At 40.1% G+C, this 21,945-nt stretch overlaps 1 protein-coding gene across 9 annotated transcripts in view; it reads left to right on the top strand.

Annotated features, from left to right (window-relative positions):
* LOC308176580 (uncharacterized protein) overlaps positions 1–21,945 on the top strand; it is a 378,041-nt gene that overhangs the window by 147,833 nt on the left and 208,263 nt on the right. For 8 of the 9 annotated variants that reach the window (XR_013938409.1, XR_013938410.1, XR_013938411.1 and 5 more), the window contains exons 3-4: positions 1,726–1,779; positions 2,209–2,397. Coding sequence is in view for 6 of the 9 variants with exons in the window: in XM_080552538.1 (XP_080408664.1) it covers positions 1,726–1,779; positions 2,209–2,397 (243 nt within the window). In the remaining 3 variants the exon portion in view is untranslated. The remainder of the gene's footprint in view (positions 1–1,725; positions 1,780–2,208; positions 2,398–21,945) is intronic. The other variant, XM_080552543.1, reaches the window with a different exon arrangement.

Genomic DNA, 21,945 nt, shown 5'->3' on the forward strand with positions numbered 1-21,945 from the left:
CTTTCCGTGCCCCCAGTAACTAACGCCGATGTGTTCAAAAGGCTCTACGTAGTGTCCCACAAGGGGAGTAATTTTCTTTATCTTCTGGGCTGAATATGAAGCTTCCAGAGTTGTTCTTACTGAAATGACTTTCTGCTGCTTTACCATAAAGAGTTAGCACATTTACAAAAATTTGGTGTCACAGGGAGGCACCTTCTCCCCCCACACCTTTTTTTTTTTTTTTTTTTTTTCCATGTTAAATGGAGTGGTCTTAAGAACAAATTAACAAGCTAGTTATTCATCTGCAACTTTTTAAGGACTGGATTGCATTTGAAACTTGCAACAATATATCAGCACGTAATTTAATGCAGTTTATGGCCTTACGCTGGAAAGAAAATAACTTCAGGCTGTGGGATTGCTCTATCTGTTGCAACAACATTACTCTAGGAGTTTATTAAGTTTCAGACTGGCAGGGGCTTGCATAAATCATAAACGTTGTCGGTGTGCCTTCAGATAAGCATTAAAGTGAATTTAGGATCTGATTTATGAAGGAGGGGGAAAATGATCGGAACCGTCAGTGTGTTTGTTTCAGAAGCTACCACTGTGGGAGTTAACCCGATGTCCTGTGACATGCTGCACAAAGCGGTTAAGAACACTGTGCCTGTGGTACTGCTCCATCTGAGTGACCCCGTATCAGCTGTGTGAGTCGCGGCTCACCTGCGAGCAATGTAGCCAGCAGTGCAGTTTGCCTCGATACACCTGTGCAGTTTTGCTACAGTAAGGACTATGGTGTTTTGCATTTTTGGAATTGAGATATCCTTACAGATACTTTTTCATTTTTTTTTTTTTTTTTAGACAATTGGAAGCACTGGTGCATGATTATTGAATCTGACTGGAACATCTGTTGGGCAATTTTGTTTTAGTACCGTCGATAGATGTTCTTAAATGAAAACTTATAGATTGTAAAATGTGAACCTGATCCTGCTGTCATTGTTAGTCACGGGACAGGTCCTTGCTATTATCAGTCCAGTTAAGGTCAGCTCACTGTAGGTTAGCATGCTGGAAGGGGTAGCGGTGATTTTATCCCCAGTAACCAGGCTGGCAGTTCCAGGAATACAGAAAAATGAAACGGAAAGGACGTTATTCCACTTACTCTGCTGCCCCATTGATATTGTTTAGTTTTTAAGGTTTCTTTCAAGAATGCCATTTTCCTTCAGGGATGCAAGATGCCTATTTGTCTTTTTAAAACCAATAAAAATACCAGCTCCACTTTGCAAAAAATACTGAACTGAAGCCAAAATGGCAGCTAGCATGATACAGGATTACTCTGGGAAGCATTGTTTATGCTCAGCATTAAAGATTGAAATATGCAGACTCTTACGGACATTCAGATATGAATGAAAGTATTTCCTTGATGACTTGAAATTTAACTGAGTATTCAGATTCCAAGCAAATTATTCTTTGGTACACAGTAGCAAATACAGTATTAAGAACAGGGTGTTACTGCTTGAGAATCAGGAACTCTTCATAATCTGGGACCGAAATCTTGGAAACGCTTACCCATGTGAATAAGTTTTAAGTATTTGTTAGTAAAAGTAGCAAGTGAGTACCTTCTTAATTTCAGGTGCTTGGATTTACAGTGTGGTATTTGAACTCTTAAAATTTCTGCATTTTCAGTTATTTTTGAGTAAAATAATCAACTGGAAGATGGAAAATACTTAAAGCTATTCCCATTTTTTTTTTCAGGCTGTTGCAGAAAATACAACTCTCCACATGGAAACTAGGAAGAGGACTTTGCTGGTAAGTGCAAGAGAATTTAATTCTTTCTTTGTTTCTTGGACTTGGACACCCAGAAAGAGGGGGAGAGGAGGTTAAGGTTGAAATCAGGATTGAATCAATTTATAATCTTACAGTAATCAGATAAGAAGGCAGAGTGATCTGGTAAAACAGGTGCTTAAACATAAAAGGAATATTCTGTACAAATTATAGGTACATACAGGTGGAGTCATTCAGAATTTTGTTTAAAAAAAGAAGTTCAGTCTTGTATGCCGCCGTATTTCCATTTTCAGGGTTATTCCTTAAATTGTTTGTAGTGCAACATTTATACTAAAACAAGTCCTATGGATAGAAGTACATCAGAATTAAAGAAAATCGCTTTTCTTGACTCGAAGTCGTAAGCACTTCTTTCATCATTTTTGAAGGCTTAAGTACATCTTTCCTATCTCCCAGGGAACTGCTATTGAAAAGATCAACTCCTCTTTTCTCCAAAGCCCCTGTATGTACCAACGTTGTGCCTATGTGGCCCTTTGTTAAAGTACGCCCAGCTGGCGAGATCCGGTGTGAGTCAGAGGTGGTGATGCCAGGCCTGCATTCCTTCCCGGCTTCCTCTGTGCAGTGGCTGGATACAGATTGTTTGGAGTGAGTGGGGGAGCGTGAAGTGGTTGATGGATTCTTCCACGTGGGATGCTCTTACATGGGGGAGGGATATGAGAGTAGAGGAGATGCAGACAGCCTCTGCACCGTGACATTTTTTCCTTTAGATAAGTCAGATGCTAAAAACAAGATTGAAAAAAAATTATATTTTAAGCTAGCACATTTTAGCTTCCACTGGTACTGGATGCAAATCACACACGGTCGGTTAATTATTGCATCTTGGCTCAGGAGATGACTACTTCTCTTACTTGTCAGAGCTTTAACCTGACCCTGAAACATAGGATCTGTGGTCCTGCATTGTGAATGCTTTTGGCAGGCTAATATATATATATATATAAAAAAAAAAAAAAACACAACATTTTTAGTCTTGATGGTAGATGGAACATACAGAATAAACCATTTTTGGGGCAATTATTATGTATTTTGTCCTTTAATAATTCTGCAGGGAGCAATCAGGTATTGTCAGCAGCTCCTTCTAGGTGTGAAATAAAATAAAACACACAATGCATATTACTGAACTAAAAACTTATTCCATTTCTCTGTTTGCAGTTTTTTAATTTTATTTATTATTTTTTTTAAGAGACTTCCTGAAAAGGTGAGAATTAAGGTAAACATAGTAAAGCTAGTCATTCTTGCAGTGCTATAATCAAAACTGTAGGGAAGTTCTTGCCTTTCTCCACCTGAAAAGGGCCTTGAAGAAAGCATTTGATCTAGAGTGGATGAGATAAGGATCTTTCCCAATCTCACTGTCTGTTAATAAAGTTTTGTTTTAATCTTCTGTTACCTCCGTGAATCCAAATATTATCAACTGGGAAAGTATTTAAGAAAGACTGTATGCCATGTAGGTGTGTATGAAACAATTTTAAAAAGTTAATCTGTAAATAAATGATAGAATGAAAATTAATTCAAAATACTTTGCGTAAAGATTCACAACTTTTGAGCAGTTTCCCATGCTTTTTCCCTTCTGTGTGAGGAATTTCTAGCTTATATCCTCTAGATGGTGCTGCAACTACAGCATATTGAAGTGAAGTCGATGTCGGGTTTTGAAGAAACTTTTGCTTGTTAAGCGGCCAACTCACTTAAGTCACGTAACGTACAAAAGGATTAATGACTTCAGCTAGGCTTACAGGTTTACGCAAGGTAGAATCAACATAGGTTGATTGTTTATCCTCAGCTGGTTAAGAGCAGAACAGGTATTTTATAGATGTAGGAGACTTGCACAAACTGTTCCGTGGTCGAATTATCCCCTCATCTCCTGAAATGTCTATAAAGCACCTCCTTAGCGCATCCATACCTCGAGTGCTGATGAGGGCAGAGGTGACCAACTGTAGCCCGTGGTGCTGATTAAGTGACAGCAATAAGCCTCTTAAGACTTCCAGCAGATGTTGCTGCTTTTGTATGCTAATGGAAACTTTACGAACCATTTTCTCTTCCTTCTGAGAGCAGATGTAAGTACATGAAAATCGCTTCCTTATATCAAGAGCAAATTGATAATAACCTTGGTTCAATTGTAAGGCAGAAGCTGTAGAGGCACTTTATTTGATAATTGCAGAAAGCTTATGCACAGCTTCATCAAAATTAATATTTGATATTCTGCCAGCTTTCCTCGTACTGAAGCAGTCAGGCAAAATCTGTGCTGTGAGCACATTGCTACCTGGGTTTTTAAGCCCTCCGCTTCCCTTCCACAACCACGTTCCCTTTCTCGCCTCTGTTCTTAAGGTGGCCACTGCCACCCCCCTCCACCCTGCTTATTTCAGGGTGTCAAGGTTAGTCAGAACTGGCACGTTAGCTTATCAGAGGGGCTCCTGAGCATGGGACCTTTTGGTGACCTAATGTGATGCTCTGTGTGGTCTTTTGTGAATATATAATAAAAGAATTGTACATCACAAAGGAGGATGTTGTGCAATATGCTGATGTTCCACAGCCCTGCCTTGGTAGGAGATACCCACTGAAGAGGCAGTAAGAGTTTAGAGAATGACGCAGAATGGCTGAATCATATTGAGGTTAATACTGTTAGCACGGTGAAGGCTGTGTTTGTGATCAACTTTTATGGAAACATTGGGCTCCAGGAGTGTGAAAACACAGGAGCATCATTTGGGAGGGGACCAACTCTATGGTCTCCGTTACAACAGTGCCTTAAATAGATGTAGACCCTGTCTTTTGTAAGATTAAGAAAGAACTTGAATATCTTTGTAAGACTTCTGTCTGTAAAGGTATATTTGGACAGTAAAAGAAAGGCCTGAGCCATGGGACCATATTGTAAAACTTCATTTCACTTGGGTGATTGCATCTTTCCTGATATAAGTTGACATCTTGCATTGCAGATTCTTAGTGAGGCTGGAAAAAAACTGGTCAGTGTTTTCCAAATAAGTAAGTGTTTTTGTGTTTTTATTTTATGAGATAGAATACTGGTGGCCTCCTCACTTGACACTATTAAAACACCTATAACATTCTTGATAGGAAAGAAAGTGTACTTGCTGGCCAGACCTCATTTTGGGCTGCAGCAGCCTGTCTGCAGTTCGGCTATATTTTTTCTTAGGTGTTGCAATAATGTTTCTGGGCTGACGAGTGACAGCAGCTAAAATTCAGTGTATTTACCTCCTTTCTTAAATATCTACATAGTGTTATTTGTCCTCTTTAAAGGACAGCTGTCCTTCATTCCAGAAGATGAGTGACCATAAGATCTATGAAGTCTGCATATCTATTTTTTATATTGCTGATGCACTTTGGTTTGACGGTTGTGTACAGTAAGAACATGAGTTTCTGAGACCTGTTCTGGGTACTAAGTGTACACACGCACAGTCAAAAGTTAAACAAAGAAAACCAGAAAATAGGTGGTTCCCTGCCCACCACCAGTTAAAGGTTAAATGCCTTTCTTTAGCACCTTGCATGTCTGCAGCGTATGGCTAACCTTGGGTTGCAGCAGTCTGTAGGTGTTAGTAGAAGAAGGGGTTGAGGCCTTTTAGAAAGGACAGCCTTCATCATGCTCTGTGGTGTTGAGATGTGAGAACCAGCATTCAGCTGTCCTAGCTGCTTGTAATTGCCATCCTGGGAGAGGGAATGGCTACTGCTGGACTCCAGGCAAGTTGTCTTTATACGTAATCATCAAAACGAGTACAGGAATATAACTGTCAACAGAGACAAAACTAGTAGAAAATTGGGGTAAAATCTATTTACCTATATTGACATTTTTTGTTCAAGAAATATTTTGGACAAGAAATATATTTCCCATTGCTTGAGTGTTCAGGGTGTCTTTCATCAAAGTCCCATTAAAACTACAGTCCTTGAATGCATCCTGTAGTTGGAAGCTGGATGCTCATATTTATTATTTCTTCATCTCAGTTTGGTCCAGAGGTAGGATTCCAAAATAACATATGAAGTCAGTGTTTTAAACCTTACAAATGTGAAAACACCTCAGCAAGCACACACACATAATTAGATATCATGAGATTTCTCCATCACCGATGATACCAGTTCATTTACTAGAAAAGACCGCTTGAAACAATGTTACTATTAGTTTTTCCTAAAGGCTGTTTTAAACATAAAGTTTGCAAAATTCGTTGTTAAGAGTTGTTGGAACTTGCTCACAGACCAATGATGAGGAAATTAGTTAGATATGAGTATGAAGAACCAGACATATCAGAACTAATGCTGCTGGAACCTTGTTCTTTTGGTATTGGAGGTAGGTTTTGTATTGTTTTTAACCCTCCCTTGTTAAGAAAGGAATCTCAAGATTGCATATCAATGTCCAAAAGCAGAAATACATTTAGTAGGAAAATAGAAGACTTTTAGAGGTGATCTGTGGCCACTCTAAGACTTCTTGGAAGGGAAAGACTTTGCACTAGATTGAGTTGTTTTATAACCCACCGTTGCATCCTCACCCGTCACGTTCTTCCTGCATATATCACTCTAACTTTGTGAACCTTTAAATACTTTGGTCACCTTCTTTATCTCCATTACCAGCAAAATGCGTTATTCAGTCATGTCCTTCTACAGCCAGCCGGCTTAGCAAAACCCCCTCAGAACGCTAGTGCTAAACGTACAGCGGAGCGGCGTCAAAGCAGCATCCTGTGACGAACTTCTCGAGCACTCTTGGAACTGGCAAGCTGTCAAGTAAATTTAAATATATGACTTTGACATCATTCGAGTGAAACCAGAAGCCGCAGTGAAATACTGTATGCTGTCTTTCATGTGGTGGAAATGTTTCTACGAGGCTGTACATGCAAATTAAAAAATAGCCATTGGCACATTGTTTCCAAGTAACCAACATATAAACATGGGTAGGTGCTCTCTAAACACAACTTGCATTACACCATCAATCATGATTCATGGGATTCCGTGTTCTCTTTCAAGTGGACGTCTTGGTGCATCATCGGTAGCAGCGATCCATGATGCGAGGGCAGCAGCTCCTGCCAGGTGCCAGATGTTGAAAGCTCTTTTCAGTCTAATCCAGCCCTTTCCCCCTGCTTTGTGCATCCTATGAATGTTTTCTCAAAATAGAGTATCCCACTTCTTGAATATAAATTTTCACAACAGCTTACTGAGTGGGGTGATTTGCTTTGTTTCTTCTGGGAAGGTCTTGTCTCCTGTGCAAACTGACCTTTCAGAAGGTGCCAATTACCAGATTGTCTGAATAGATCACAGCCCGGGACAGCATATCCCAGCAGCCCCCCGAGTTCATGGGAATTTGTGAAATAGGAAACTGCAGCTCCAGAAGGTGGTGGTGTCCTGCCTTTATTCCTAACATCCTAGTGTCTTTCCTGGATTTTATACAATATCCAGCTTGAAATCTTCTCCTCTATATTTGAGGTAGTTTTCTGATTGTCTAAACAATTTTTCTGAACTTATGTCGCACTGTATGTTTGTGTCTTTTCCCCAGTTTCTCCTTTTGTCATTATTTTAATTCGATCCGTTAAGTATTTAATAATAAAAAAAAATCTCATTTCATCGACTGAGATTGTGGGTGCGTAAAAATTCAGAAGTCTTACCACCTTCCTTATGTACAAAAGCTATGACAAGGAAATAAGTTTCGTAGCAATTCAGTGTTAAAGTGTTATCACAATTTGTAAGTGACGTTGCAGTGTGATGGTATTTACAGGTTTTCAGGCTGTGATCCTCTTGATAAAAGAAATGATCTCTGCTGCAGTATGAGTCTGTTGTTTGACAGCATTTGTCAGTGTCTTCCTCTTCTCTGACAACTGAATGTGAGCCTTTTTAGCTTGCGTAGCCCAAGGGTTTATACTGAACAAACTCTACTCAGGCTCTCATGTCAATATAATAAACATTTTTTTTTCTAGGCTTAAAATCCTTTTAAAGAAATGCCAGCAATAGTTGCCAAGCAAATGCCGAGAATAAATCTGAGAGGAACTTTCATTCATATCCACATTAAAATCAATTTTTATTTCTGACTCCAGACTAAGCTCGCTGGACATAAGTGAAGTTTTGGTTTCAGTAAGCTCACTAGGCAGGTGGGATGCAATTCAGGGAAGCCACCCTTAGCCCTTAGTCACCACTAGCATTGGGTTTTGTGGTGGTGTTGCTGTTTATAATGTGCATATGTGTGTATATATGCTATGTTTTCAAGTTGCATATGATGGATATAATTTTCTTCAGAAAGTCAGCTTTTAACTCCTATCAGCAAGCCTCTAATCTGATGTTTATTCTGACCTGCTCCTATGCTTTAATCCTTATTTTGCCAGTCTACAATGGTTCAACCGTGCTGGCTTCAGCAGGTGTAATTTCCGCGTGTCTGGGAGATGAGAGTTGGCTTCAAGGGCTGCGAGGAAGATGTTAAAATGCATTCTTAGGTACTGATCCTGGGATGTCCAGAGTGAAGCCTGTGCAGCTCAGGTTATTTTAAATGTGTGATGCCGTATACTGATTGTGACTCCTCTGATGGGGTGTTTCCTCCCCCAGCTTATAGCGATGTAACAGTCGTTGTCCATAACAGCAGATCGCTGAGAGCTGTGCCAATGGCACATCCCTGAGATGTCTGCTTAGTTGTGGCGTTGAAGCATTAGAGGGGATGTTCAAATAGTGCTTTTTGGTCAAGCAAGATGGACATGATGTGGAGCCACGAGAAGGTGAGCCTAAATTCCATGTCTAAAGAGAGTAAGCCAGCAGGGGAGGCTGTATTTTGGCCCCCAGGCTGGTGGGTGTGTGCCAGCAGTCAGACAGTTCCTTGGTAGGATCTCTTCATGTGCACGTGCATGCACTCTGTCCTCCTGATCAAAGTTGTGGGTTTATTTTTTTTCCCCCTTACGTAATTTCTAAAGGGAGTTTCTGTACCTTGCTCCTATCATCATGGATTGCGCTTGGTCCTGATAAGTTTCCTGTGATACGACTGCTGCCACTACTCCTGTGCCTTCAGTGCACTTGACTCCTTGACTGCTGTCATGATGAAGGTGGATCAGATGCAAGGTTCTGAGAAAAATCAATACTTTGAAGAATGTTCTGAACATTTCTTACCGGAAATTTTACAGTTTCTAGGAAATAACCAAGTCGTGCAGTTGTTCTTGCGATTGGGCAAAGTGCTTTAATGTGGCCTTAGAAACGGAACCTTTCAGGATGTTTGCTGCTTCATGAATGGCACTTGATTAAGTAATGCTCATCTTTGGTCAAAAATACCTTTTAGTTTGGATTTGATCAGCCAGTTGAGCCACATTGATATATCTCTATTTCTGGCCTAGTTTTTTGCTAAGTAGGAATGCTGCACTAAACATAACTATCTAAGCAACCTTAACCACATTCTAGGTTTTCTAGAAAACCTACTGAAGAACTGAAATTGTAAACTATTGATAAATGTCTAGTTAGTCAACCACTTCTTGAAGATAAGAGCTCTGAAGCAAATCTGGGCTTTTCTGTGCAGCCTTTTAAATTCCAGCCGGGACCGGTTGGTCTTTAACAAGAGCCAACCAAGGCTACAGGTTGAAACCAATTTACTACAGATCCTCCACTCTTCCACCATTTGGAACTTCAAAATCTCCTAGGAGAAGCTGTAATAATCGACTGGGCAGATTAAGTACAGCTGCTGCCACTTGCAGGCCTTTTTCCTGCTCAAATTCTAGAGCCCAACAATTGTTTGGGGCCACCCCGTGTACTTCTAACTCGGAACAAATTTCCTGCTTCCTTGTGGGTTTGTTGCCGTACTGAGCAAAGGAGGGCAGCCATCAGAGGAAGTTCGGCCACATGGTACCGGGGAGGCTTACGTCCCCGTCTCCTTCCTTTGCAATGGCCCGGCTCTCTTCCCATTAACGTCACCGATCCACGGTGGATCGGAGCTCTGAGTCCTCCAGAGTCCTCTGGACCAGTACCTTTTGTCTGACAATATTCAGAATGTGGTGTTTTTGTAGGCAAGTGAGGAACATTTTGCTGTATAAATCCTGAAAAGAAAGCATCGTTCTTCTGTGCGAAGAATTCCCCTCGTGCTGGGGATCTTTAGCCGTGTAACCCGACGATGAATCAGGCGGCCTTGGCCTCTAATGATGTGTTGTGTGATCCTGAGCAAACCGCCTCGCTTCCCGCGCCCCCGCCTCGCCTCCCGCTCGGTGCCCTGTCAGGTTTCCAAGCGCGGGCCTCGTGCTGCGTGCTCCGGCGGGGCCCCTAAATACTGCCGCTGTATAAAACGCGAGTAATTCTTCTCACAAATAGGAATGCAGGCTGGGAATTTCAAAAGGGCAGAAGAACGCGTCGGTTTTCATGGGCTCCTTTAAAAGTCAGAGCTTTATGCTCAGAGACTTAAGGCAGCTTGCTGAGACCCAGCCCCGTTGCTGTTGGCTTCAGCGGTGGAGGACAGCAGGACAGACTCCAGAGATCTTCTGTTTTATCTGTCTACCCTTTTAGGTGTCGCGAGGGAGAATTTTAGTGCAACAGATTGAACCTCAGATAAGATTACATGCTGTAATTACCAGTGGGATTTATTTGTCCAGTTCTTTGAGCACTGAGTGGAAAAATGCGTATATATCCCTTAAGTAAAGAAAAGGCACGTGTGTGTGATTTTCCACTCTTAACTAAGTAAAGAGTAAGATGACATGCAAGTACGGATTGGGAAAAAGGTAAATAAATAAAAATAATCAAATCAAACATTTAGATTTTTCATGTACCTAATAGGAGTAGTTGGATAGTTACTGAATGGCTGTAAAGTTTGGTTTTTTAAAGGCTTATTTTTAAGTAGTAAATGTAAACTAAATTAAACTGATAGTTTTAATTAAACTTGAATTGGCTGTGGTATTATGCCACTTTAAAAGCCACCGGAGACTCTCAAGTTGCATTTAAAATCTAGTATTGTAATTAGTGATATCTACATTTATTATGGTGATAACTGCACATAAATGTATTCAGTACTAAACAAAGCTACGAAATGTAAACAGCTCTAATAAGCATGTTGATTTCAGCTAGGCTATATTTCCTTGGTCATCCTCTTAGATGAGCTTAGATATGAAAACTAAGCTTTAGAAAGCTAATCAGGAGAAAAGGTAAAAATCAGGGGACAACATTAAATACTTTCCCTTGAAGTTAAAGAACTGTTTTGAGATGTAATCTTCTGATCGTCTGCCACCTCCTTGTCTAGGCCGCTGCTACAATTTCCATGCTAACCGGTGTATCTTGCAGACTTTCCTTCCTTTTTATCACATGGTGTCTCAGGAGAAGAGGAAAGCATGGCTGTAGCTAGCACCAGGAGCTCCTGGTCGCAGCGCCATCCTTCCACCTGCTGGACTCACCAACTGCTTTCAGTGCTGTGAAAACTGACTATGGGGCTGCTGGTGGGGGAATGCTGTCCTGTAACCTGAGTGCTAATGTCAGTGCAAAGTAGGGTAAAATTTTCTTCTATTATTATTCTCAGCACTGCAAGCCCCTCTCTTGTGAGCCATTTGTTTCTTAAGTGAATTTTATGATCTCCCTGGGTTCACGAGGCTCCGTCAGTGCTGCCTGCACCCCCTGTGGTTTCAGCCTGTTACGCTTTGCTGTCTTTGCGTGGGCCTCGCTTGGGGTTTTTAGGACATGCTTATTTCTGTGGGAAAGAGTGGGATTTGTCCTGCTTTCCACATCATTGACTTCTGTTTAATTAGCTTCCTATTAAGTGAAGGAGGTATAAGCATGAGGGAGTGGCGAAGAGAAGTACTTTACAGAATTGAGTCAGGAAGAACAGCTTGTCTGTGGGAATATAAAACAACTGTGGTCTAGCCGAGATAAAATTCCTGTATTAATTCTATGAGCTTCTTGACTGTTCCAGAGGAAGGACACTGTCTCAAATCCTAAGGTGAAAAGTGTGTAAGCCTTCCTTGTACTAAGCTGCTGGAGTGGTTCTTGGCATAATTTGGCTCCTAGCGAAGTGAGCTATATCAGCATCCTTGGGTTGTTCCAAGAACTGCCTAACTCCTCAGTTTCAGGTTGTCCTTTTCTTCCAGGTGCAAAGCAAGCTTTACTAGGGTCTCAGAAGTGCTTTTGCTGGAGATTTTTCCTATAGCTGTAGTCGTCATTTTAAGATTCTCTTATGCTGTGTTGACCGTAGCGTGCACTGTAAAGGGGCTGAGATCAGGGGAGAAGATCTAACCGAAGGTTTTAGAGTAATTTCTGTAGAACCATATTGATTTCATCTCCATTAAATTCATGGAGTTTTCCCATAAGGGCTTTTTAATTTAACTGTTGCTAAAAAATGCTGCACAAATTACCTGGCAAGAATGCTGTGGAGTTATAAGTCCTTCAGGCAGTCCCTTAAAGGCAGAGCAGTAAAGTTGGGTGAACTATTCACAGCCAGGAGTTTTCATTCAATGAATTTACCACTTTGTCTGTTAGCAGATTACTGACAAACAGCCACTGACTTTTTATGAATTTGTTCATTATCCCAAATTATTCAATGCCTGGTTTATGCAATGCAGTTTCAGCTTCAGGGCTGCTGGCAAACCGATCCACAAGTATTGTTTGAATACCACTGTTTGTAATTCTTACCGAAAAGCCCTATAAAACTCAATAGCGGCCTGGTGTTTTATTTCTGGGCACGTCTATAAAACTTAGCAGAAAATTATATCCTTGCCATAAAATTCTATAGCTTGGTTTAAAGTAGTTATAATTTTCTACTGATTTCTGTGTGGTTTTAGTATCGTTTATATATAAAAAATGTTTCATCACTCTTAGTCTCTCAAGTTTTTGTAGTTTCTGAAAACAGAATGAGTTGATGATTTGGATGTAAATCTTTGGAAATTGACCTCTTTTATCCTTGAGTTTGTTCAGTTAAACGTCAATTATGTTGATGCCTGTCATAACTCTCTTTTTCACTATTGGAGTGTGAATGTCCTGCTTGATTTTGTCTACTATTATTAATCCTAAAATGAAAACTGAGGCATATAAAAAGGGACTGCGTAATATGTAAGTTCATTAGATTTCTCAGTCCTTTTGAGTGGAATTAAATGTCCTGGACTGTGACAGATCAACAACGAGTGAGGTTTCATTAGTGAGAACCAGGCTTCACTCAAATTCCAAGGTCTCTCTGAATTTTGGAAGTGCTTTCTTGGTCCAAACATGCACCTTTGAAGTAGTAGGGGTCTGTGAGACTCTAACACTGGCATTATTCCATTGACATAAATATCTTTGGAGATACATCAACTTAAATGAATTGATGAAGATACAAAATTCCCTTTTGATATGTTGTGTTAGCTTTGTTTTATTACACTTTGGTTGTTTTTAAATGTTCCCCACTGGCGTAACAAGACAAGATACAAGTGCATTGAGAATGCTTCTGAGGATGAAGGCTGTCAACCTTTCTTCCTTGGGTGGCCGAGTCATATTTAGTTTTATTTTGCTACTTTTTTTTTTAGTTTATTAAAAAAAAAAAAAAGGCAAAAACAAACAAACAAAAGACATCTTTTTTCTTCTTATAGATTGTGGTTCTCTTAAATTCAGTGTAACAAGAGGGCAGCACATGAAGCTTTTGTATCGATCTATGTTGGGTCATTCAAATTGCAGCTGTCCTACTGGAAACTGGTATTAGACATTTTCTTAGGTTGTACCCTTTTTATTCCACCACACCCACCAAGAAGTTGGAATCCCTCCTGCCTCACCTCCTTACATCACCCATTACATATTTCAATGCTATTGCAGTATATTCGGGAACCTGTAAGTGATGTTCTGTACGATTGTTTTCCTACTGTCCTATCCTGGCATAAGGTGTGTGTCCAGAGCTGGTGTAAAGGAGGAATGGCGGCTTTTATGGAGTTCCTTTTAACTTAGGGGAAAATGAGTTAAATGGATCAATTTCTTATTACCCGCTGCAGTTAAAGAGAATGTTAGAGATTTCATCAGCATTCGTTTACTACATTATTAATAAAGTTATCATTAAAATCTCAACAGTCGCTATGCAAAGCTATTTGAACTATCACAGTTGTCTTTTATACTTAGCATGGGAATAAACTGCAGCATCTCAAACCACAGTGTATCATGGTGCCCGCGTGCTTGAAAGCTGGTATAAATCTGCCGTGCGCTTCTTGAATCTGTAATACCTGAGTGTTTAACAGCTGTGGTGTGCATACATGTTTTGTCTTTAGGTAATCTGGTAAATCACGGTATATGGTAATAAAAAATATATCTGGTAATAAAAAGTGCTTAGTTTTCCTATCACTTGATCATGAGAACTTCCTTGATTCAAATTTTATATTGAAATGTTTTCTTCGGAGACACCAGTTCTGGAAAGAAGTGGGCATGATTCACGTACATGGCTGTGCGTAAAATCAAGTTGTACTGTGTGGTTAATGCTTCCCAAGTTGAGTGTATACTTCCTTGGGAAGACTCTTTAGACATTTGGATAAAACCCATAAAAAGGCTTAATATCAAACATTAATCTCTTGGGATCAAAAGATGTACTGCATGGCTGAAATAAGGAATGATAAGGTGTTGAGGTCATTCATGGAAAAAACAGTCTGTCCTGTGAGCTTACAAGGGCTTCCCTGAAGTAACTTTTGTCTTTAGGTCTGACTAAATAAGGATATATTTCTTTTGCTCTTTTGATTGAAATGCTCAGTGGGACTGAGCTGTTTTGCAGTTTGTAATTGAGCATTTGCTGCATTAAGGTACATGTAGATTGCAGTTGCTCTTGAGGCAGAGGCAAGTTGCCCTTGGTGAAATGTCTGGGAGTAAACTCGTCGGAGAAACTTGTATATTGCTGTCAGGGAGACGTCTTATCACTTGTTTTCCGTGGTGTGTTTTGAACAGCGTCTCCAGCACATAATGTTTTAGGTATTCTAACCTAAAATGCCACAGCTCATTGAAATGTTTAAAAAAGTGAACTATCATTGAAACAATCTGACATTATGGAGCGTATGCAGCTTTCGCTGCTCAAGAGCTACATTGGCCGTGTTACCCTACTAATCAAAAGATGTGTTCTCAGCAAAGACTTCACATGCCAATCTATAGGGCTGCTCCAGAACACCAGTCACAGTGTTTTTACTATGCTTTAAATGTGTGAGATGCTGGCTGTTCAGTACTGATTTTAAATAGGATAATTTTATTATCCTAAATAAAGAACATCACAGAGGAAAAAAACTTTTATTTTGCTATTATTTTTTTTCAAGTCCTTGGGAAAGATTATTTGCAATGTCCTTGCATGCCCTGTAGCATCTTCGCATGATCTTTTGATCATTTTGTCAAATTAATATGCTTATTATTATCGCCTTGAAGAGTTTTTTTCAGCCCACAGAGCATGTAAGTTTTATGATAATGAGAAGCTCTTAGTGAAACTAGCACTCAGCATCTGGAACATTATAAAGCATATTAAAATGGCTGAAGACACCTACTCTGCTCCTTGTCCCAATATGAGAAGTAAAAAAATTTAGCACCTGCAAAGCATCATGCCAGGCTTCGTAAGAGTATTCCTGTAAGATGTGAGCGGCATTGCATAGCAGGGATGCTAGCAGGGATTGCCCTCCTGCCAGCTCCGTCTGTGGTAAGGAACTTCCCAGGAGTGTGACATTAGCAATAACAATAAGGCTCATCACATTTTAGGAATACTTTTGCAAGGGGGCAAAGAAGAAAAAAAAGCCATTAATGTGCTATGCTTTTCTCTGTGCTTTCCACACGGAGACCTGGAAGCCTTCTTGGTTTGGAATCCATCATCTGGAACAGCTTTCTCTTGAGAACACCATGTACGTCGTCTTGCATGTGAACACCACTGCTCCTCCCTCCAGGTGGAGCTCCGAAAAAATGCAGTCTCCTGTGCTGGGCCTGGTAGAGCACTTCCAGGGACCTCTGCCACAGAAAGGAAAGAGCGCTCCACTGGCATCTGTCTCATTTACAGGGGTATCTAATCTGGTTGCCTATATTCTTGTTCTTTTAACAGATTCCCCCGACCCTCCCTCCTCCCCCAACAACAACAACAACAAAAAAAACAACAAACAAACCAACCAACCAAACAAAAAACATGCAAAAAAAACCAACCCCAAACCAAACAACCCCCACCTCCCAGGTCTCATTCTCCTTTCTGGACTTAGTACCCATTGCTGAATCGATTTTGCTGCTTTCCCTCCTGCTGTGTGCTGGTATAAACAGGAAGATGAGGCCTTGTGTGTGTTCATTTGCTTCTTGATCTGATTTATGATGCTTACATCTAGTGCTGACTTTAGCTTCTTGTTCTGTGCCAGCACAGTTTATGAAATGTAACTGAATTGCTATCGCTCTCCCTGGCTTCAGCTGATGGCCCTCTGTTTTCAAACTAGCAGCCGAGAAGCAGTTCGTTTACCTCTCCTGCCTCGATGGGAAATTGGATCCCCCTTCTCCCTTCATTCACCCTTTCTCTTGAGCTATAGAGACCAGCTAGTCTTCGCTCACCATCATCTCTTTTCCAAAAACCTCAATTATTTTTGCAGCCCTTGATGCAACCTTTACAAATGTTTTCTCCCAACTAAGTGTGAATGGAACGATGAGTAGTATTGTGAATTTGAACTTTGTTTCTTACAAAATTCCTCAACAGCTTGAACTGATCTATTTTGCACTTTTATTTATACTTTTCAGTGTCTCTCTTCTTTGCCTTTTTATTCTTTATTTGGATATTTTTCTCTGGAAATCTCTTTGCTAAGGAAATAGAGTGAGAAATACTGAGCTGATTTTAATGTCAATTTTCCAAAATCCACATCAGTGTAACTTAAGCTGTGAATTATTTCTTTGCATTTTTTCATATGATCCATTTGGATCTGTCCCATTCTTTCCAATCCATGTACTTGGGTAAGAACACTGGGTTCAGAAATGAAACTTGACCTTGGCTTTCTATGGGGAAGGCAGCCTAAGAAATAGGACTCTGTGCTTCAGCACACCTGGGTATATTAGGAGGACAGATATATATATATATATATATATATAGGAGGCTCAGATCTAGGAATCTGAGCTGACTGTATTCTGTGGCATTTCTGACTTAAAATTTGCTAGGTTGTGAACTTATAGTGATTTCTTGGGCATATCATCATAGTCAGGTGCTGTCTTTTATTTCCTTTTGGAATGTATTTTACACTCTTGATATGTTCAAACTGTACCTCTGAGAACTTTCTAAAGACAGAAGTGTGAAGAACTAACCTGGGGCTGACTTCCAAAGGATCCCCACGTTCATTATCACGGGAATAATTTACCAGTAGAGCTTTGTTCCTGTTCTGACAGTGGAAGGTTTACTCAGATCTTTCTCAAGTTCTCAACAAATATCTAAGAATTCAGCTCTTCTATAACCAGCATTTCTGCTTTCATCATGTGAAAACTCATGCTCCTTTTTCTGACGGACTAAAAGATATAGATGGGAAACTAAGTGGCAACTAGTAAATGACTCATCTTATAGAAATATCATGTATCTGTCTAAGCTGACACCACCTCACTCAGAATACACTTCTGGTGAGGCTTCCTGAAGATGTGTTAAGCTTGTGGAAGTGCCTGTTCATAGTGAGTCGTTTGGTGCTATTTAGAAATACCTTCAGAATTAACTTATCTTCTCATAAATTTCATCTCTTAGCAGTTGTCCTTCCTTTGGAAATCTCGATCATGGAGATTCTTGTGAAATTTGGGTAGCAGCAAAGCCCATGCAAATTCCTTTAATCACTGAAGGGAGTGTTGCTAGCAAATTCTCCATAGTTACTCCAGCGAGGAAATGGTTGTTTGTTAGTATCCTGTTTCTGCTTAAGGTCAGTGCGTCAGACACTGAAGGTACATAGCCAAGGAAAGCCAAGAAGTTAGATCTGTGTCACCCTTATTGATGGTTATCTTTATTTGATCTTTCTCTAATCTTCTCTGAGACCTTCTAAGAATCATTAGCATCCTTAGGGGTGTGAGTTAGATTTAAAAATGCCTTTTCCTTATGACCTAAATGTATTGTTGATACAAATGCATTTTCTGCTTAAAATCTTACATCTCTTCAGCAATTGAAACTCGACCTCTTTGACAGAATAGCACTGAACTATGAGAAACCTCAACCTTTTAAGTAACCTCTTCATTTGAGATCATGTCCTACTTACTCTTTCCTAGAAATATTTTCCAAGAGTCATCATTGAAGACAGGCTATTTATCAGATAATTGCATTTTTCCTGTATGTTTTGTATAAAAGGACAAATCTCAGTCCATCTCAGGGCTGAAGAAACTGCATTCACTCATCAAGAAAATGCAGAATAATCTCACTGGATATGTGAGCTCATGCCAGGCAGAAAAACTGTTCAGTGTCAGTCAGTATGAAAGATGCTTCACTTTCCATCCTTCGGCCTTCCAGGAAACATCCTGGCCTTCTCAGAAAGACTGGGAAAGAATGTTCCCTGGAATACTGGCGGGCGCTGAGGCATGTCTGACATGAAGTCCCCACGCAGCGTGGTTCATGTGTTCACATAACTGACCAGATGGAGACACTGCTTAGGCTTCTATTCTTTTAAGGAAGGTATTTTGTCGTGTGGCTTTTCAAGAAAGAAAAACACGGTTGCTGATTTCTTTATGCAATTTCCTGTTCCCTTCCCATTTTTTTTTTTGAAATTGACCATGCTCTCATATTCGGAGAAAAACAGTACAGTCCAAAAAAGATCAACAGAACCCAAGTCCTCTCCTTTAGAGTCTGATTAAAGAATTGCATTTCCCCAAACAGCCATGTCGCAAGATGCCAGGTGCAGAAGGCGTTAATCATCTGTACCTTATCTCTATGAGAAGCCATCTTCAAAGCAGAAAGGAGGAGAGCTCTACCCTCGAGATAAATGGCATATCGTAAATAGTGTGAGGCACTCAGATACTGTGATTATGAGCTCTATAGAAATGCCTATAAATAATACTAGGAGATGCCCAGATATTGGAGCTTACTTATGAAAATAAATAAACCACATAAAGATCTGACAAGATTCAAGCTTTTCTCAAGTATGAGGACACTTCACTTTGATTTTCTCCTTTCTGTCTGAGGGCAGAGCCCGCCGTGCAGGGACTAGGTCCCCACTCGTGACTTGCAGTCCCTTGTTGAACAATGAAGCAAACTCCAGTGTAAGACAGCATGAAAGCATCAAGGAAGGAAAGCTTCAACAGGCACGCTTAATTGTGTATCCTTTCCAAATTTTGAATTTAAAAAATAATCTGAAGGCAGCAACTTCTAGAGTCTGAAACTTGAGATTTGTACCCGTGGAACGTGGAAGTGCAGGTTCTGATACAACAAAGCAAGAGGTAGATTGCTACTGGCTGCAGTGGGAGCATTAGATAAAGGCTTCACGGAGGTGCTCCTGGCAATAATGCATTAGCTTCTGGTGTCTTCCCCGCTTCTCTGCTGGAGAGCTGTGTCATTCATTCAGCAAGATCAATATCTAAAGAGAAAAAGATGCATTGATTGGAATTAATCGTTTTTGTATGTTTTTTTTTTTTTTCCTTGGCAATTTTGGGCTGTTCAAGTTCTGCTTAGTTTTACTTTCTCGCCAAATGTTTTGCTGTTAATACTACTTTTCTCTAGTAGGCTGCAGATAGCCCTTGAAATCACTTACACGATGAGTAGGTTCAGAGACTCTGAAGTGCACACTCGGTGTTGTCAAGATCACAGAATTAGCCTGCTCAGTTGTCTGCTATGTTAATGAGCCTCACTGGTGGTGAAATTCAGTTGCAATGTGGGTATTTGGATATCCACAAAGCAACAAGTACTGCAGTGAACTGAAGACAATTACTCCTAAATTAGAAATAATGTTTAAGCAGAGATTACTGTATTTGCCCAGCTCAGTGCCGCATGTTTCTAGGGGAGCACATACAAATCTCTGCCTTGTGTACAAAGACAAATGCTTTACAGTAAAGTGCCGTGGATATTTTTCAGGTCTTAGAAAGTACTTTTATTTGTCTCTTCTGATACTCTGCTCTTTCATTTAAAGAATATATTAATCAGCATTTAAAATAGGGGAGGAAAGCTGCCTTTCTTTTATATGGTCAACTTTCTTCTACCTCATCACTCATAAATGAAGAGGTACAAATCCAGTTTTACTGATGTTCTTGACTCTGTACAGTGCCGGTAAGCATCTGAGGGGAGTAGGATCCCCCTCAGATATTTCTTGGAGCATGCCGAGGACGTGTGTTCCCTATAGTACACGTGGCTAGAACTGCTGGGTTTTGAAGCTGGAAGAGTCACAACAAAGGTGGTGAGTCCCCTGGGAAGGTTCTGAGGAAAAAGACATTGCTGAGAAAGATTATTGAGTTTTTCTTTTGATTGGACATAAATTAGGCACAAGCTTGAGCTGTGTTTGGGGTTTTGTTGGTTCTGTGGCACGCACACTGCAAGGTTCCTCCTTGGGATGTGGTACTTAATCCACGGTTGTGCTCTGCACACAACAAAAAGAGGAGTTGAGTGCAGTATGCAGCCTAGGGAACTGGGTGCCTCTGCTATTTACCAGCACAGCCTTCACCTGGATGAAAATTGGCTGAAAGCTGGCAAAATTTCAACTCACCAAGCAAAACAGGTTTCATTTTTCCTGTGGCGTGAGGGTGAATTTTTGGATCTTGTCAACGTCTCAGTAATCCAGCATTAGCACTTGGGGGTTAGGTTTCTTCTGCAAAACGTTTCTTCATCTTGATCTTTATAACTAGGACACTAGAAGTTATTTCACTACATAGAACAGAATATTTTTCTGGTTCTACAAATCTGGTCTGTCTTCGCAGAGCTGCTTAATGCACTTGGACTGGCTGTAGTTATGCCATCTATTGGACAGAACTCATGGACTCAAAATATAACAGCTCTGTGATCCAGAATCTCCTTCCATTTTTTTATTTTTTTAAATTTTTTTTTTAGATGACCAACGTTCATGGCAGTGCTCACACAAAAGCTGTGAATCTTGTGTCACCCGGCCATTTGATGAATGTCTTTCTCTCCCTCTTCCAGCCTTGGTGGCTTTACTGTGTGCATGGAAATTTACTTGGTCAGTTCTCAGAAGTAATAAAATTTATGGGAATTTGGGCCAAGTACTAGAGTTCAGAAATATTTTGGTATGCGGTTATTTCAGTAAAGTACACTCAAAGCTTGCTCACTCTTTCAAGCCTCCAATATGTGTTTTTTGAGGAAGAGAAATAAAAAGTGAGGAAACACTGGCTCACTGAAGTGTTGAATATTCTGTTCCTATAAACTAAGTCATAAATCAAGAGCAGTTTCAAAACTGTAGTTTGATGGTATATAGATGGATTGATTGATTAGACTTCTGATTATATGTATAAATGTCAAGCAATTTCATTAGCTAGTAGTCTAGTGGGCATTTATTATGACCAAATACCTGCCTAGAGTAGTATATAGTTTCAGAGTAATTATTTTATATTTAATGGGGACTGTCAGGGCCTTTGCCCGCGTACTGCCATGAAGTCTTAGTATCTGTGTAGCACTTGTCAGCTGAGCCCTGGGTTCTCTGTAAGATGGCAGTAAATGCTGCTGGGAAACGAGGGGGTCCCAGTGGGCCAGCTCTTCAGAGCTGCAGCTGTGTTCAGAGCCTAATAATTATGAACACAGTGTGATATCTTTGCTATCGTTTGCAAGTACAGTTCCTGCAGGTGATATTTGCATGCGGTACTGGTAAATGTATACGTGTACCAAACAGGTTAGCTTTGTGCTTCAATTTTATGCAAATGTGGTCTCATCCTAGGAAGCTTTAAAATTGAGCCATTTGTATGCTAGCGTTTGCTTTTCTGTGGACACGTCCATTTCTGGATTTTGTGCTATTATGAAATGAGCCTACAAGCTCGTGAGTTTGTTTAATGACACAGAAAGAAAATGCCTATGTAGTATTCTTTTTTCCTGTTTATTGTTGGGAAATGTTGATGTTTGGACATTGATGTTTTTCTCCTCTAGTCATCAATTAAGAACAATTCTTAAGTGAGGTTATTGCTGCTATCTTTTCCTGAAAACCTAAAACCTCACATTATTAGAAATTGTTCCCATTGTCAGAGGAAATAAAGTTGTAAGAAAAAGACAAGTGGAATTTTAAAATCTGTGATTTAAGATATTTCACTAGCAGGATCAGGCTGTCATATTGCTTGATAGATCCAAACCAGAGAGGAATGGTGTGAAAACATTTGAAAGACTAAATAAATAAA

This window comes from Anser brachyrhynchus, assembly GCF_964034855.1.
Source record: "Anser brachyrhynchus genome assembly, chromosome: 12".
NCBI classification, from domain to species: domain Eukaryota; kingdom Metazoa; phylum Chordata; class Aves; order Anseriformes; family Anatidae; genus Anser; species Anser brachyrhynchus.